This window comes from Triturus cristatus, chromosome 1_1, assembly GCF_964204655.1.
Source record: "Triturus cristatus chromosome 1_1, aTriCri1.1, whole genome shotgun sequence".
Taxonomy (NCBI): domain Eukaryota; kingdom Metazoa; phylum Chordata; class Amphibia; order Caudata; family Salamandridae; genus Triturus; species Triturus cristatus.
Window position 1 is genome coordinate 239,096,378 of NC_140579.1, and position 17,303 is coordinate 239,113,680.

At 43.3% G+C, this 17,303-nt stretch overlaps 1 protein-coding gene across 2 annotated transcripts in view; it reads right to left on the minus strand.

Moving 5' to 3' along the window:
• The window catches only part of NFASC (neurofascin), a 1,241,670-nt gene that overhangs the window by 113,528 nt on the left and 1,110,839 nt on the right, over positions 1 to 17,303 (minus strand). The window contains exons 28-29 of one of the 2 annotated variants that reach the window (XM_085627634.1): positions 12,036 to 12,152; positions 9,968 to 10,117 (exon numbers count right to left, since the gene is read on the minus strand). The exons of the other annotated variant lie outside the window; for it this stretch is intronic. Coding sequence (XP_085483760.1) covers positions 9,968 to 10,117; positions 12,036 to 12,152 — 267 coding nt within the window. The remainder of the gene's footprint in view (positions 1 to 9,967; positions 10,118 to 12,035; positions 12,153 to 17,303) is intronic. 2 annotated transcript variants of the gene reach the window in all.

The window sequence follows — 17,303 nt, forward strand, 5'->3', positions numbered from 1 at the left end:
TGAGTTTGTCAATAGAAGCCTCTGGGATGCATAGGGTGGCTGCATTGGGTAGTTTTGGAGAAGGGGAAGGGGAAAATGGTTTGTCAAAATCAACATAAATGGAGTCAATTTTAGAAATAAAAAATTCAGCTAGGGAATTGCATTGTAGAGCATCTAGGCAAGGCGCTTTGGGTTGGCATGCTGCTCCCGATAATTCTTGTACAGCCTTAAAAAGGGCCTTGGGGCGATTCTGTGCCTCGAGTATTGTGATATTGACGTAGTATTTTTTTGCAGTTCTGCAAAGTGTATGATAATTATTTAAGGCAGTCTTGTATCGTTGTTTAGAGCTTGTGTCGTAATAAATGCGCCACTTGCGCTCAAGATTTTTACATAGTGTCTTTTCTTTTTTCAATGCATCTGTGAACCAGGGCGCAGGGGGGTGATGCTGGTTGTGCTTTTTCTTTTGCAGGGGTAGACATATATTAACAGCTTCAGTTAGCCAATTGTGAACAAGGGAGTCTGCTTCAGTGATGTTTACTTCAGTACAAGGTATGGTATTTTCAAGATAAGCGTTGAATTTTGTAGGGTTCAGATTAGTCCATTTTCTGAGAGGTCGAGATTCAGTAAGGACCAGGGGAAGGTTGGGTGGGCAGTTAATAGTGACAGAAAAGGTCACCAAGTAGTGGTCTGACCATAAGAGGGGTAGAGATGGGCTGCATACAATAGATTCAAGATTGGAGAGGATGGGGTCGAGAAGATTCCCAGCTTTATGGGTGGAGCCAGAGTTATGTAAGATGATGTTAAGAGCTGCTAGGTCCTGAAGAAGATTGGATGTAATTGAGCAAGATGCGTCATTAAAGTGCAGGTTTAGGTCACCGATAATCGTAAAATTCGTGGAGTCCTGCAGTAGAGGGGCAATGAGCTCGGGAAGGGCAGTTGCCCACGAACTGGCGGAGCCAGGCGAACGATAAATGAGCATCCCAGAGAAGGTAAAATTAGGGGATAGCAGAAGTTTAAAATATCCTGCCTCACTGTTCGGTATGTCAAAGTCCTCCCATTTACAAGAATATAATCTGTTGAAAATTATGGCGATGCCGCCACCCTCTTTACCCACTCTATTTTTTCCGATGTACGTGTAGTTGTCGGGGAGGGCGGATGCAATATCAGGGCCAGAGTGATCTTTAAGCCATGTTTCGGTGAGAAATAAAACCGTTGGTTGGATAGAGATAAGAAGATCAAAGATGTCTCTTTTGTGTTTCACTAGAGACCTACAGTTTAGACTAAGGAACGTAAAAACTTGTGGGGACCGGGATTGGGTGGAAGGGAAGTTGCAGGTCGTTGTGTTTGTTAGTAAGGGAAGGGAGGAAAGGGACAGATTGCAAATGGAGCAAGTGATAGGGGCCAGATGACAACTCAGGGGCAGACTGTGTGAACAGTGTGCTGGTCTGAGGCTAAAAAGGGCATCTCTAGAATAGGTGATAGAGGAATCAGGGGACATGGCCCCTGGTCCCGGCCCGTCGCGGACGGGCGCAGACGGGCTTGCCTTAGGCGTGCCTTCGGCGTGCAGGCGGCGTGCAGGCGGCGCGCCTGCTGCGCGTCCTGAAGATACACATTTTTATGTGTGCAGGAGGACGGCTAGGAGGGGCGTGGCCTCTAAGAGGGGCGTGGCCAGCGTGCTCGCCGGTGATGGCGTCGGGGTGTTTGGCTTTTTCCTGCTAGTCCCGTGTCAGCGCTAAATCCGCTGCACGGAGAAAGATGGGAGCGTGGTATGGCCCAGAGTGAGGTTCAGAGAATAGATCAAGTAAGTAAAAATAACACACACAGTATTAAAATTTCACGAGCTGAATGCACTCCCGGCTTTCCGCCTCAGGAGAATGGTGTCTAAACGGCGCTCGTAATCAGCGACGTTAAATAGGATGGGCGGGGGGCGTGGCATCTAAGAGGGGCGTGGCCAGCGTGCTCGCCGGTGATGGCGTCGGGGTGTTTGGCTTTTTCCTGCTAGTCCCGTGTCGGCGCTAAATCCGCTGCACGGAGAAAGATGGGAGCGTGGTATGGCCCCGAGTGAGGTTCAGAGAATAGATCAAGTAAGTAAAAATAACACACACAGTTTTAAAATTTCACGAGCTGAATGCACTCCCGGCTTTCCGCCTCAGGAGAATGGTGTCTAAACGGCGCTCGTAATCAGCGACGTTAAATAGGATGGGTGGGGGGCGTGGCCTCTAAGAGGGGCGTGGCCAGCGTGCTCGCCGGTGATGGCGTCGAGGTGTTTGGCTTTTTCCTGCTAGTCCGGTGTCAGCGCTAAATCCGCTGCACGGAGAAAGATGGGAGCGTGGTATGGCCCCGAGTGAGGTTCAGAGAATAGATCAAGTAAGTAAAAATAACACACACAGTTTTAGAATTTCTCGAGCTGAATGCACTCCCGGCTTTCCGCCCCAGGAGAATGGTGTCAGCTTTCAATAAAGGTTGTCTTTAACCTATAACCATAAGGAGTTATTTGGACTGATAAAAGGTGCCCACTATAACTAGTGGACAGCATATATCAGGCTAAATTCTCACAAATATCCTAGATGTTTGAGCGCGGTAGCTGGATCCATATTATCTGGGAATGTCATAGGGTGAAAACTTTCTGGGATGGGGATTCTGAGGTGTTTGTGGGCCTACTTAGGTAAAATATTTTCGGTAGATTTGAATCCAGTATTATTAGTCTGCTCAAGGCATTTGGGTATCAGTCCAGCTCCGGCACGTTGATGGTGGATCATTGCATTGCAATGCAAGTGGCAAGGTCAATAGTTACTAAACTTATGGAAATCAACAGAACCACCTAAGCTGAAAGCGTGGTTAGAGAAAATTAATGATGTATACTCTAATGAGTTGGTGTAATTTAATATGTGTAAGGAACAGAAGAAGCTTTTTCGAAGTTTGGAAGTACTCTGCTCCATTCATTTTGAGCTGAAGTAGTGGGGAAATAAGATTTTGGAGGTTGAGATTGGACTGACTATTGAAACAACACACTGTTTACTTACACTGCAGGCACTTTAAAACGTGGCTATTATGAAATTTAGGCTGACATCAATTTATAACAATATGACTGTAGGCACCAAATTCATGCTGCTTGTGTAAACATATCTAACTTGAATTTGATTTTGAAATATATATGCACTTTTGAAATTGCACAGTTGGCACTTCAGATATTATGCTTCAGTACCATCTGTATTAAGAACTTTATCGGTCTCCTCTTTTTTTTAGGCATTAATTGAAACATGCATGTGTAATCACAGATTCTGGAATTTAAAGTGAATGATACTGTGAAATACATATGCATTTTCTGTTTTGCACTTTGAAAATTGCACAGTTGGCACTTTAGATAATATGCTTCAGGAATCGTATGTATTAAGAAGTTTTTCAGTCTCCTTAATTGTTATGATCGTTTGTGCTGTATTTTCTTTTATGCTGCAAGAAACCAAAATAAAAATATATATTTTTTCAAATTCATCAGCAATTCACATTCTAGGAAAAATGAATGCATAAGCAGATCTCAGCAGGCACTATGACGAGTAGTACAAGACAAAATCTTAAGGTATATTTTTCAAGCATGGGAAATTCTTTCCATGGATCTCTTTACTACAAAAACAAAAAATGCTATGACTTCGTCACTAGGCTCCCAGAACAGGGATCCCTAGAGAATGCTCTTTTGATTGAATGGTTGAAGCCATTACTCTATGCCTTTCCACTAATCTCATTAAAACCAATGGTGATTTTCATACTTCGAAGATTAAAATCGAAGAAGATTCTAAAGCGCCAGATTGGCTGAGATAGTGGTGGTACCTGGACCTGTTACAAATGTCCATCAAAGCACCTAAGAGGTTACCCTACAGGCCTATTAACGAAACTACAAGGTCTATTTTGACACCCTACCCTTCATTAAATTTGGCTGCATGGCTCCTGAGATCAGACAATATGGTCATCTGAATCTAACACCACAGTGTAGGGAAATCTTAAAGAAAGCTAAGCGTACGTCGACAACAGAATGATATGCTCCTAAGTGGAAGAGATTCTGTATTTGGCGTCAACAAAAAGGACATAGTCTGATTACATGTCAAGAAGATGGAATACTTCCCTTTTTATCACACTTAGCTAAATCTAAGTTACAGTTTGTATCAATTAAAGTGTATCGGGAAGCTATTACTTCAAACATTAAATCTCCCAAGTATCCTTTTATAAGATACCAGTTGTCAAAGATTTTTTAGAAGGATTGAAAAAGTCTAACCTCTGTTTAACATCCCTCTCTACCTTGGGAGTTAAATACAGCACTCTCAAAATTAATGGGGTCACCTTTCGAACCTATACATAAATCTACATTACAGCATTTATCATTAAAAATAGTTTATTTTGATATCTATTATTTCAGCTACGAAAGTAAGTGAATTACAAGCACTATTGGTAGAACCATACACTGGTTCCACTCTGACACAGTAGTGATGAGAACTCATCCATCGTTTCTCCTTAAAAGTGTTTTCCGATGTTCATATCAATTAAACCATTACTCTTCCTACATTTTTAACAACCCCTCAAAACCCGCACAAAGATCTCTGCACTCTTTAGATGCTAATAGAGTATCACAATTGTAATTGTCTTGAAGTAAAGATGTCGGAGTCAGGAAAGGTAGAAGTTGCAGGTTTATTCCGTATTGAAGATCCCATCCATCACGAAAGACTACAACATCAACTGACACTCAGATGCAGGCATAACTAAGCTCTTACATGAGACTACTATGACATCTTAACATTCTAATGTGACATAGGAACGGAATTCAAAGAAGGATGCAATGAATGTATATCTAGGTTAATGGTATCATAGTATACCACAACGATTCAATGTGGATAAATCAAAAGAATTCAAAGAGATATGTAGCTATTTATCAATTATGGTGTAATAAGACAAGGTTTTGCCATTTCTGAACACTCCACACCTAGATGAATAGAGTCTTGCATCACACTATGTTATCAAATAGCAAACAAACCATTAATGCACTCAACCAGAGGAAAAGCAGCTACTACAGCTCAGAAATATGCCTCTAGCTGAATTATGTAAAGCAGTTACTTGGAAGTCCTTTCACATATCCACTAAACATCTTGAAGTCCTCGTTGTGCATCTTACGAACCTTCATTGAAATCTAGCAACACACCTGCCCCTCATGCTATTATTATTGGGCACTGGAAAGTGAATATTTACACGTATACCATAAGAAAGAACGGTCTCTCTGAGGCAAACTGCCAGTAGGGTGCACTGTGGGTAGAGATGCCTCATTGATTCCAAAAGAGTATGTACCAGTTTTCCTCTCTTTTCAATACATGTTTATCAGGCTGCATTTCTTTTTCTATTCTTCGTACAGTTTCACCTTTGTGAGCATTAATGCTACAATGCAGGTATTAAATTGGAATTCAATTATTGTATTCAACCAGAAAAAGAAATTGAGCCTGTTAGAGGCTATTACAGGGTATTTTTCATCATGAAATTAGATGGGCATTAATACCCTTGGAGCTATGGCTTATATACAGAGAGACAGACAGAGACACACACACACACAAAGTTAGGTCAGCTGTTACACAGGAAAAGCGTTTTTTGTTTTACTAAGAACTTTGGCACCATTTTACGAATCGCCACAAAACGTTCCCAAACGGTGCAACATTTTGACTAATTTGTGCACGGCAAGTTTCGGGGTGATCCATCAAGCATGGGCCAAGCAAAAAGGGGGATCCCAAAATGCAAAATCCCCATGCATTTTCCATAGACGTCATAAGACAAGGCTACAGCAAAAACTGCTGAACGGAATTATACCAAATTTGGCAGGAAGCTAGAAATTGGTGCGCAGATTGTGCTTTTTGTGATAGGTGTAAATCCATTCAGTAGCTTTGAGATCTTAAACTTAAAAAACATAGATATCTGGACGGTTGGGTTGAGGGATTCTTGTGGGAGTCCTAATACAAATAAAAAAAAAAAAGATCATTCTGATTAGCCCAGGGAGCCTTTTTTCCCTTTGGCCATTACAGGACTCTGGGACTTAGTCCCCTGTCCTGAACATGTTTTAAAAAATATGTAGGTAAGGAGCAGTCCCCGTCCCTTTTAATAAAATAATTGTAAAAAAAAAAAAACAACCAAAAAAACGGCCTTTAGGGATGGGGTCCTGGGGCCTCATATGGCTCGGGGAGAGGCCCACACGGTCCCCTCACCTTCAGAAAACACAAGGTCCTGTGACCAACCCCATGCCCCCTTGAGTTGTGATGAGTGATGTCATAAATGATGTCACACAATTTGTCATGAGTGATGTGATATTTGAGGTCATAAGCAGTGTATGGCGGGGGCTATTTATAGTTAGCTCTACTAACTAGAACTGGTGAATTTCAGTTTTTTTATTTTTAGTTCACAACGATAATGTGTTCACTGACATATTCACCTAACTACAATGTCACTTTAACCTTTGCTTTTTTCAGTGAATGTGTGTGTGTGTTTGTAGGTATCTCGGGTGTCCACCCAGGCAGCGGCATTATTCGGTCTTTACGAGTGCAATAAAGATTTGTACGATACAGAACCAGGACTACAATTAAGTAACCTTTTCTTTCATAGCAATGCATATGGTGTAATGTTTTTAGAATCTGGCTAGGACTATTTGGTGAATGCTGATCAAACAGGAATCAGGATTTGCTTGTTGTCACTGTGTGTAGCAGCCATCTGGTTAAGGGCATATAATACCATTTCCTTGGAAAGAAGTGCAGTGTTTCTCTGACTGGGGTTACTTTTGTAAAACCTTAATAAAATAAGCTTTGGATTTTGCCCTAGCACAGTCTAGAGCAAAAAAACACAAAGAGGAGCAGGATGAAGACCAGGACATATACCAAATGAGATAAAACGTCCAGGGCACATGGCTGTGTGAGACCGCCTAAAGTACGCCCAGGATGTTTTAAAATATGGGGGAGAAGCCCCAAAAAGAAGAGGGTTTTACTTCCAGTACAGTGGTGTGCAAGTTGATGATTTACCTCTTCACGAGGTACTTAATATATCATTAAGGGAGTTGAAGGCTAAGGCCGAAACATCTATCCCACAAGTCCTTTATAAGAACTACAGCCTTCAGGGCTTTGAGGACAATTTACCTCTCACCCGGAAGGGGAACACAATCTTAGCTTCCATGTCATTAACATCTCCCTTAGCATAAGAGGATTCTACACTACCAGGCATGGCAGACAAAAGACTGACGTGACGTTCAAGATGTCGTACTCTGATTCAAACTTTGACAATCAGGGCAAATATATATATATGCAGCATAAATCACACAGGTCCTGTAGAAGGATTTTCAGTTGTATGATTGCCTTAAGGAAAATGAAGACCATTTTAGGGAATATGGAATTTTTATCACAATTCCTTTCGGATGTGTTGACAGTTTATGGGACGCCATGTCGTCTACGGGAGCAGCGATAACAGGATGACGTCTTCTCTGAATGAAGTTGTGGACGCTTGACTCAGCGCAGAGACCCTTAATTCAAAAGCTGCTTTTCACAGGTCTAAAGGATGGAAGTGTCCAAAAGGCTGCGTAGGAATAAGAAAATCCCTAAATCTTTGAAACTTTTCTCTGGCAGGAAATCCTTTTTGGTGAAACATCAAGTGCAGAATTTTCAGGACAAACGTCACTTTTGAGACTAGACTTGAGCCTGGGGAGCTGCATTTGGTAGTAAGTCCCAAAAAGGTACCCCCAAGATCAAAGTCGAAGTAAAAAATGAGAGCAGTTGTACATTCAAGGTCAGAAAATTTGCAGTCAGAGAGTCTTAGCTGGAAACTTCCATCCTCGCAGATGTACCATCTGTCTTTTGGGGCGTTCAGTCTGATTAGTTCACACTTGGTACACTGGAGATAGACCTGCTCATTTTGCAGTACAATGCAATGCTTCTGGTGTTTTGCACTGAGCTTATTTGTCCCCAGGCTTGAGCGGTAGATGCTTTGTCAGTCCCTTTGCCTCGAGGGATCTTATGTGCCTTCCCACCTATACTCCTCCTCTCGAAGCTGCTTCAGAGATTCAGGAGGAGAGGATATCAGTAATTCTGGTGGATCCCTTTCGGCCTCTGTATCCTTGGATTTCCCCTCTCATTACTCTATCCGAAGAAGGGTGAATTTCTTAACCTGTCCTTGTAGCCTCTTCTCCCAACAATTCAGTTTCAGCATGTCTAATTAACAGTTTGGAACCTGAGAGGGTAAATTTGGATTGGAGAAGGTATCTTAAACAAGCCACCCATGACATGCAGACATCACCAAAGGCTTCATCTCTTAAATTATATAGGAAACAATGGGGATCATTCCAGAGGTAGTGTGGTTTCAAGAGTTTAGATGCTATGACGGATTAATTTCCAGATATTGGAGTTTCTCAGGAATGGTTTTCTGCAGGGCTAAGCGCATACTACTTTATCCTCCTAGTGAGCAGTCATAAAAGCTCTTAGGATAGGGCAGGGCTGCTTCAACGTATCCCCGCTATTGTCAAGGCTTTTAAAGAGCTAAAGGTTAAAAAGACATGTGGTGACAAATTTTGTTCCAACCTGAAACCTTTGTATAGTCTTGAGGAGGTTGCAGCAAAACTTTTGAAACTCCAGAAGAGGCAGAGCTATCATGGTTATCCTCAACAACAGCCTTTCTGCTAACAATTACTTTGGTGAAAAGACTGGGCGAATTGGGCACTTTGGTGATATCCTATCCCTCCTTAAGGTTCTTACTTGACAGAGTCATACTTAAAGTAGATTCTAAGTTCATCCCGAAAGGTCCATTCACGTTTAAATTGATATCAGGAGATCATTCTGCCACTTTAGCAGTCGGAAACAGATTCCCAGATTCCCTTTTCTTTATACAAAAGATACTTTATTCATGTATTTAAATTGTGCCAAAAAATTCAGATCGGTCAATACATTGTATGGTTCCACAAACGAGGGCAAAAAAGTAACATCTTAGACAATAAGTAAACTAGTTTGCTCAGTGATTTCCTCTTCTAATATTCAGGGACGTCCACCAAAGCAATGCCAGTTTCATGGGCTGAGGTGCTCCCATGCAAGCGAAATGTAAGGCTGCTACTTGGTCATCTCACCAAACGTTTGTAAAACACTGTAAATTGGTTCTAGAAGATTCTTCAGAATGTAATTTTGGTTCTACTGTATTAAAGTAGGCAATGAAGTAATTGTCAGAATAACATTTTTGGTAGCTTGTTACATACTCGGAGTAAGGATTAAACTACCTACAGGTAATCCTCATTAATCCTCATTAACCCGATTCTTTGTTGTCCTCATCCCAGTTCACATCTCTCCATTTCTCCAGTAGTTGCATCTTCAATCGGAAGGACTTTTTATGTACAGGAGGAGATAAGAAGAGAGGGATGTTTTGTACTGTGTGAGTAATAGAAAGAGTAAATACAAGAGTAGCTGGGGCCTCCGATCCTGTGGCATTGTAAAATCTCGGTCTAAGGCGCGGTCACCTCATAGTGTAAGGACTGGGACGAGGAGAGCTACGAATTGGGGTAATGAAGACTACCGGTAAGTAACTGAACCATTCCTGTGACTTGGTCTGTACCCTGATTCCTGCACTTTGGATTAAAATGATGCAGCATGTATAAAGTCATAATAAAACAAAAAAGTGTTTTAATCTTTAAAATGATCTTTCTTTCGATTTTTTGAGGTTATTCTAGCTCCCTATTAAAGATGAAATTATGAAATGCAAACAAGAAAAAGCAGGCTTGTTCCTTCTTAGCGCTGAAAATAAAATAGAACTAAAAATGGAAAAAGGATTTCTGAAATGCTACGGAGCCCTGAGTGTATCAAAAAAACGAATGGAATAAATACAAAACCAGTGCTTTTGGCTATTTTCTGAGATAGGGGACATCTGCACAGTGCTTTGACCCTTCACCTGTAGCTTAGAGTGGAATGACATTAGGTGTGTGGCCCGGCCGGGGGAGCCGTCTCACCTGAGCTGGTCACAAACGTGACGGTATGGCTGCTGATATTGTAATCCCTGGCATACACCCGCAGCATGTAGGTCATTCCGAGTGTCAGGTCCACCAGCTGCACCGAGGAGACCTGAGCTTTCACAGGAACTGCTCTCACTGTATTGTTACCTGAGAGGAAAAAAGGTCATGTCAGAAATCCACCAAGCAATGGGGTGGGCGGAAGGTCAAGATCTACGGTTGCTGATAAGAATGAGCACAGCCTTGGAAGGCATGCCCCCATGCAATCTGTGGCTACTGGTGCCACCCATCGAACCCAACATGGCGTACAAAGGCTCTCTCAATGCTCACTTCTCACAGGATGAACATGGACAGTATTAAACATGCTGTAAAAAGACACAGGCAGCACTGTCAAAGCATGAGAGTCCCATGCACCGAGCAGGCTCCAACGTGGCTTTACACGTGACGTGGTCACCCTTAGCATGAACTATCTCGAACTCCCGTGGTCACAAAGTAATCAGAGCATTCTTTCTGTATTTTGTGGGGGATGTGACATAGGGAGTCTGAACAGCCAGCAGCTAAAGTGACTCATTTCACAAGTCAGCTCGACAGACGTCCTTTGACTCCGGCAGGTTGTTCATTCTAAGTTGCCAGCAATGGTGGCCTCTCCAGTCTTCAGCTTTAAAAATATATCAGCTAGCTGGTTGTTACGGAATTCCTCACGTGGAATGTATAATCTGCGAACCTTGCTACATTCTCACCATTTTTAATTCTTTTAGAATAGAGAAAGTGATTTTTTTCAGGCATATATTTTTACACAGTCAGCATTTAATTAGAGGAAAGGTTACATTGTAGCTTTGCAATGTCCAATCTCGAATTCCGGAGTAGTAGCAAATTGGTCCAGGGGGCCAAGAGTCCCAAATGTGAAACCGACTGAATGGCAAATGGTAATAGAAACTCAGATGAAATGGCCTTGTGCATTAGGTACTTCAGGAGACATATCAATCAACTTTGTATGGCACAGAAATCTAGATCTGCATGTTGCCCCTGGTCTCACTGCAGGACCCTGGAAATTGTGAGGATGAGAGTAAAATGCCATGCATGAAGCATGATAATCCAATGACCAGTAGTGCTTGTGAAAACCGATTAGTAATGCTACAAAAGCTGAACCATCACTCTGAGATGGCTTTCAAAGCTTCAGTCTGTGTGGAATTCTGAGCAGCTAGATGTCAAACATTGCATTTATGCCCAATGTGTATCTTATGCATATAACATTAATAAACAATATAAACGAAGGTATATGTTTCTCTGCTCAGACTAGTTCAAAAAGCTGCACAGAATCCTAGAGGAATGAAGCTTCAGTAATGCCCTCACTGCCAACATGCCCCCATTCCCTAGAGTGAATGCAGTGATTGAGGTGATGGTAGTGCAGGCAGCAGGCACTGTGTTTGTCTCTAGGTGAGCCCTAGACTCAAGGTGGTGTGTGGTGGACTGCGTGTCCCAGGTGGTGTCATGTGGTGGGTACATCATGAACAGTCTGGCATCAGATATTGCTGGTGCGCTGTGTGACACAAAGAGTAGTCACTTCTCTTGACACCTCTTCCTATCTCATAGATTTCTGCATGCAGGAACCATTGACAGATCCTCATGCCATGCAGATGTTTGATCACACACACCTCGGCTGACAACGACACCTTACAGAGAAATACAACGCCTGCTTTTAATGGAGATGTAGATGAAAAGCTCACCAGAGATCACTTTTACCAGCTAGTGACTAGACAATGACTCAGCCACGAAAAAGATACTTATGCCCTAGAACCTCAAAGATGTAATTGTGCCAACTCTCAGCTCTGGAGCTCGCTCACTCGCCTGAGTGTAACCGACTGCCCTCCCGCATAGACATAGCCACAAAATAAGCAGATGTGGGAAAAGTAGACTAGGCTGCGTGTGCAGTAAGCTCTTAGACCTGGGACTTGGGCCCTACACATAGCATTAGAAATGGACATCTATTCTGGGGCCCTGGAAGTTGGCATAATTCCACCCCTTCATTCCACGTTCGGTGCCATGCTCATGCATGCCTGATGCTTACTGTTGGTATACTCAACCACAAACTCCGTCCCAGGCTCAAAATTGTGCATCCATGTGACGTTTGCCCAGTTCCCGTTGTGTACTGCTGTGACGTTCCAGACGGAGCGGCCAAAGCTGGCTGAACAAGTCAAAACAAAGTTAAGTCGGAGCACGTGTTACAGATTCATTAGCAATACTGAATTTGCGGTGGAAAACGGCTGGATGACTGCACCGTCATCCAGGCACCTCCGCCCTAAAAGACAGATGCAGTTTGTCTTAGTAAATGTACTACCTTATTCTGTGATGTTAATAAAAATATTACCCTCCACTGCGTGTACACACAAATTCTGACAATAACTTTTACTGCCTTTTCCTTTAAATTTTGGTGACACATGAACTTTTCAAAAATAAAGTGTGTTTCCTTACTATGTTTTAATCTTCTGCCTAATTTACCAGTCTATTTATGATATTTTAACATTTTTGTAAGAAGCATTCTACTTTGCCCCGTGCTTATTTTTAAAATGGCCTTCAACTTTCAAAACATGACATAGTTGTAAGGGACAGGAAACATAGTCGGCATGTGTACTGCAGAAGTAAAGGTGTAAAATAAAAGGCGAATCTCATATTTTCGGGCAAAACGTATATATTCCCTTTCACTTTTCACCCTTGCAGCTGTAATTTTTCAATCACCAGTTATTCCATTAATCTGAGCGCTTTCTTCCTTGTTTGGTCAATATTTAATGAGACATGTGTGCCTCCGAAAGACAGGTTTTACAAGCTGAAGTCTTGGAAAAACAAATAGTCCCACCAATCGCTGCATTATAACTGGAACGCCTACCCCCTGTACATCCATTTTTAATCCCCTTCTAATCCCAATGAGCCAGGAACCAAACCTTGGGAGGAAGGCATGTAATGATCAGGACAAGGAATGAAGTACACAGAGTGATGGACTTACTAGTAAGAACATGAAACATCACGTCTTCGACCAGTTCCTTGTTCTGTCCATTATTTCACAAGAAATGCCCAAGCTATACACCAGGATAATTGGATAGTAATTACATCACATTCCATACATGCTGCACACTGAAAAAACATCTATTATGAAAATAAATCTCTTGCATATTACTTCACGGCATGGAGAAGTTTAACACCAACCAATGCTCCCTCTCTTCCTGCCCCAGAGGCAGCCACACCTCTAGTGCATCGCCCCTGAGGGACAAGGAACTCCCTGAATTTGGTATGAAGAGGAAATAAAGGATTTTATCCAATGACGGAGTCTGGGAAAGGCGGGAATTTGCAGAAAAGCATTTTAGAGAACACGGGATAGCAGGAATTCTCCAGGTAAAACCATCAGAATTATCTTCTGTCGGCGGCATCGCACATTCAGTAGATGATGCGCGCACTACGTACTCCATCTTTTGGCCTTCCTAAGGGTGCCTCATCACTCGTGGAGATCCCACATGGGTAGAGGGTGTGTAGATTAGTTGCACTATTTATAGTAGCTCTCTCTAGTGATTTTAAATGTTACTTTTCAGAGTGACGTATTTGATTCTAGGAGCTTTATACAGAAGCCATAGCTCCTGATTTAATATAATTCTCCAGGGATACGCACAGTGTATTTTGTATCATTCTTGTATATATTAGCCTATGTCTGCACTTTTCTATTGTACAGTTTGCACCTTGTATGTATATATCTTACATGAAAAGCAATATAATTTCTACCATGGAGTCAAGTGTTGGGTCTTGACTGTTTGTATGATTATTCCTGCAAAATCATTCTTGTGCCCTAGGTATCCCCCATTTTTGTTTTGCTGACTGGTACAGGTGGTAACTTGCTTTGACTATCCCTGGACTCTGCCTAACCATGCCCAGGGCCAGTGCTATGCTGAAAGTCACTTTGAATACAGTGAAGACATCTACGTACACTAGGGGCTAGGGTACCCCGTAGCTTGGCATGGCCTCCTCTATAAGGCCCTAGTACATAATAGGGCAGGGGAATCAAAACTACCTTTAAGTCCCTAGTATATAATAGGGCATGGCAGTTTAGAGGCCAACAGCCCTTTCTGCACTTGCATGTGTGCACTGCTGAGGCCTGAGATCAGTTTAAAAGCAGCCGTGTTGCAGAACTGCTTTTAAAATGCAAATTGTGCCAAACTCGACATAGGTGTTTGGGGCACTTAAAATTAATAAACTACCCTATTTTGGCTTATTAGTTACCCCCAGGGTCTCCACTAGGTGTTTCAGTGGTGAGGGCGCAGGTATTTATAAGGAGGACCCTTATAAGTAAGATGTATATGCATTGGGTTTAGTGAAATTGCACATTTCACTCCCCACATTATAGTAAAGAGCTTCCCAAAATCGACTTTTGTGCTAGGAGCACTGTGGAGTGAGGATCTGCAATATTTAGACATATTCAGAACCCCTAAAGTCTCCCCTACGTTTTCCGGGGTGAGGGAGGGGATCCTGTAAATATAGACAGGATCCTTATAAAAGATGTTTAATAAGCCCTGATGTTGGAAAAATTGCTCAAGTCATTTTCCCCATTGCAAATCCCCAGCCACATAGGTTAACATGGCAAGAAGTTATTAAATAATAACTAACATTAAGAATGTCATAAAAGTACCATTCAAGGATTTCCTAGAATAGTATTGTTAAATCCAACCATATGGTATTGTTGAATTTATCCTAAAATGAAAAGTTTTTAAGTGTGAAGGTAAAATCTTGACCAGGGACTCTTGCTTAGTGTATCTGACCGGGGCTCCATCGTGGTTGGCCTCAAACTTTGACTTTGTCCCAGTCAGAGGCAACCAAATGTCCAGAAGTGGCACTATTGGTTTCCAAGCACAAGAAAGTGTTTAATCTTTAAAAAATGCATCTCTCTGGACCCCTACATTGGACTATTTTCGTTTTCGTGTCATTTGAAAAATAAATATATTTTCTATTTTTTATAAATTTTTGTTCGATTTTTATCGTGTGTTGTGTCTTAATTATTTACTGAATGGGTATTTTTAAATGCTTTACTTAGCTGTCTCTGAAGTTAAGCCCGACTGCTCGCAGTCAAGCTACCAAGGGTTTAGAATGGGAATAATTTTCTGAGACCTATTTTGGGTCCTAAACTGCATTAGTGGCCTTATTGCCAATGGGAGATGTACATTTGCCACTACTAATAACCCACAGGGATACGTACAGTGTATTTTGTATCATTCTTCTATATATTCGCCGATGTCTGCTCTTTTCCATTGTACAGTTTGCACCTTGCATGTATACATTTTTCATGAAGAGCAATATAAATCCTACCAAGGAGTCAAGTGTTGGGTCTTTACTAATGTTTGTATGATTATTTATCAGCATAACACTAATTACCATACAATTCCAGCAAAGTATTCAGTCTTTGACAAGAGAACGAGCTCTCAAGCATCATATGTCACCACTGAGTGCTGCGTTGCTGCTGGCAATTGGTTTCTACTTTGTTGTTGGCCTGACAGACTTGGCGTGGTTATCCCCAAGCTTTTTGCCTTCAATCCTATCAAAATCAAAATAAAAAAATCAGGTGTTTGTTAAGCGCGACTACTCACCCGTAAGGGTCTCAAGGCGCTGGGGGTGTGGGGTGGGGGTGTTCGCAGGTTCCAGTCCATCAAGGAGGGGGGTCTGTCGAAGAGCCAGGTTTTGAGGTTTCTTGCGAAGATGGGGAGCGATGTTATCTGTCTGAGGTGGAGCGGAAGGTCGTTCCAGGCTATGGCCGCGAGGAAGAAGAATGAGTGGCCTCCCGATCTGGTGTTTCTGGTGCGGGTGACCACTGCGTAGGAGAGCTGGGCTGATCGTAGGGTCCTTTGGGGTGCGTGGAATTTGAGTCGGCTGTTCATGTATGCTGGTCCGGTGTCGTGGATGGCCTTGTGAGCGTGGGTTAGCATCTTGAAGGTGACTCTAGCTTCGATGGGGAGCCAGTGGAGTGTTCGCAGGTGCTGGGAGATGTGGCAGTGTCTTGGCAGGTTGAGGACCAGTCTTGCGGCGGCGTTTTGGATGTTATGTAGCTTTCGGGTGAGGTTTTTGTTTATTCTGGTGGTCCATTTTGAGCTCTGAGTCCAGGATGAATCCCAGGTTGCGTGCGTGGTCCGTGGGGGTAAGCGGGCTTCCAAGGGCCACCAGGTGTCATTCCATGCGTCTGGGCCCATGATGAGTACTTCCGTTTTGTTGGTGTTTAGTTGTAGGCAGCTGATTTTCATCCATTTGGCGATGGCTTCCATGCCTTCTCGAAAGTTGTGTCTGGCGGTGTTGGGTTCGTTGGATAGGGAGAGGATGAGTTGGGTGTCGTCTGCGTATGACACAATGTTGAGTCCGTAGGTTCTGACGATGGGGGCGAGCGGAGCTAGGTAGATGTGGAGGAGCGTAGGGCTGAGGGAGGACCCCTGGGGGACTCTGCAGGTGGTAGGTGTAAGGTCTGAGAGGAAAGGGGGGAGTCTGACCCGCTGCGTTCTGCCGGAGAGGAAGGAGCGGATCCAGTCGAGGGACTTGTATTGGATCCCTGCATCGTGGAGTCTGCGTATTAGGGTGCGGTGAGAGACTGTGTCGAACGCCGCTGAGAGGTCGAGGAGGATGAGGGCTGCTGTTTCTCCTTTGTCCAGTAAGGTACGGATGTCGTCTGTTGCGGCGAGGAGGGTGGTTTCCGTACTGTGGTTTTTTCTGAAGCCGGATTGGGAGGAGTCGAGGATGTTGTGCTCTTCGATGAATGTGGTGAGTTGGATGTTGATGGCTTTCTCGATGACTTTCGCTGGGGACGGGAGCAGTGAGATGGATCTGTAGTTTTTGAGGTCGGTGGGGTCCGCTGAGGGTTTCTTCAGGAGGGGGTTGATCTCAGCATGTTTCCAGTCGTCAGGGAACGAGTCGGTTGCCAGGGAGCGGCTGATGGTGTGGCAGAGCATGGGTGCGATGATGTCCGCGGCTCTGTTGAAAATGTGGTGGGGGCAGGGGTCCGTGGCGGCCCAGGAGTGGATTGACTTCATCGTCTTCAAGGTGTCTTCGGTGGTGAGGGCTGTCCAGTTGTCGATCGCTGGCTTCAGGGTGTCGGGGGTGGTTGGTGAGGGTTCAGTGTGTTGGTTGTCTTCGTCGAAGATGCTCTTGATTTTGTGGTGGAAAAAGGTGCTGAGTTTGTCGCAGAGGTCTTGTGAGGGAGGGATGTCGGTGGACTCGCTTGTGGGTTGGGCGAACTCCTTGATGATGTTGAAGAGTTCTTTGCTGTTGTGTGCACGAGTGGAGATTCTGTCTTCAATCGCTTTTTTCCTCGTTTTTCTGA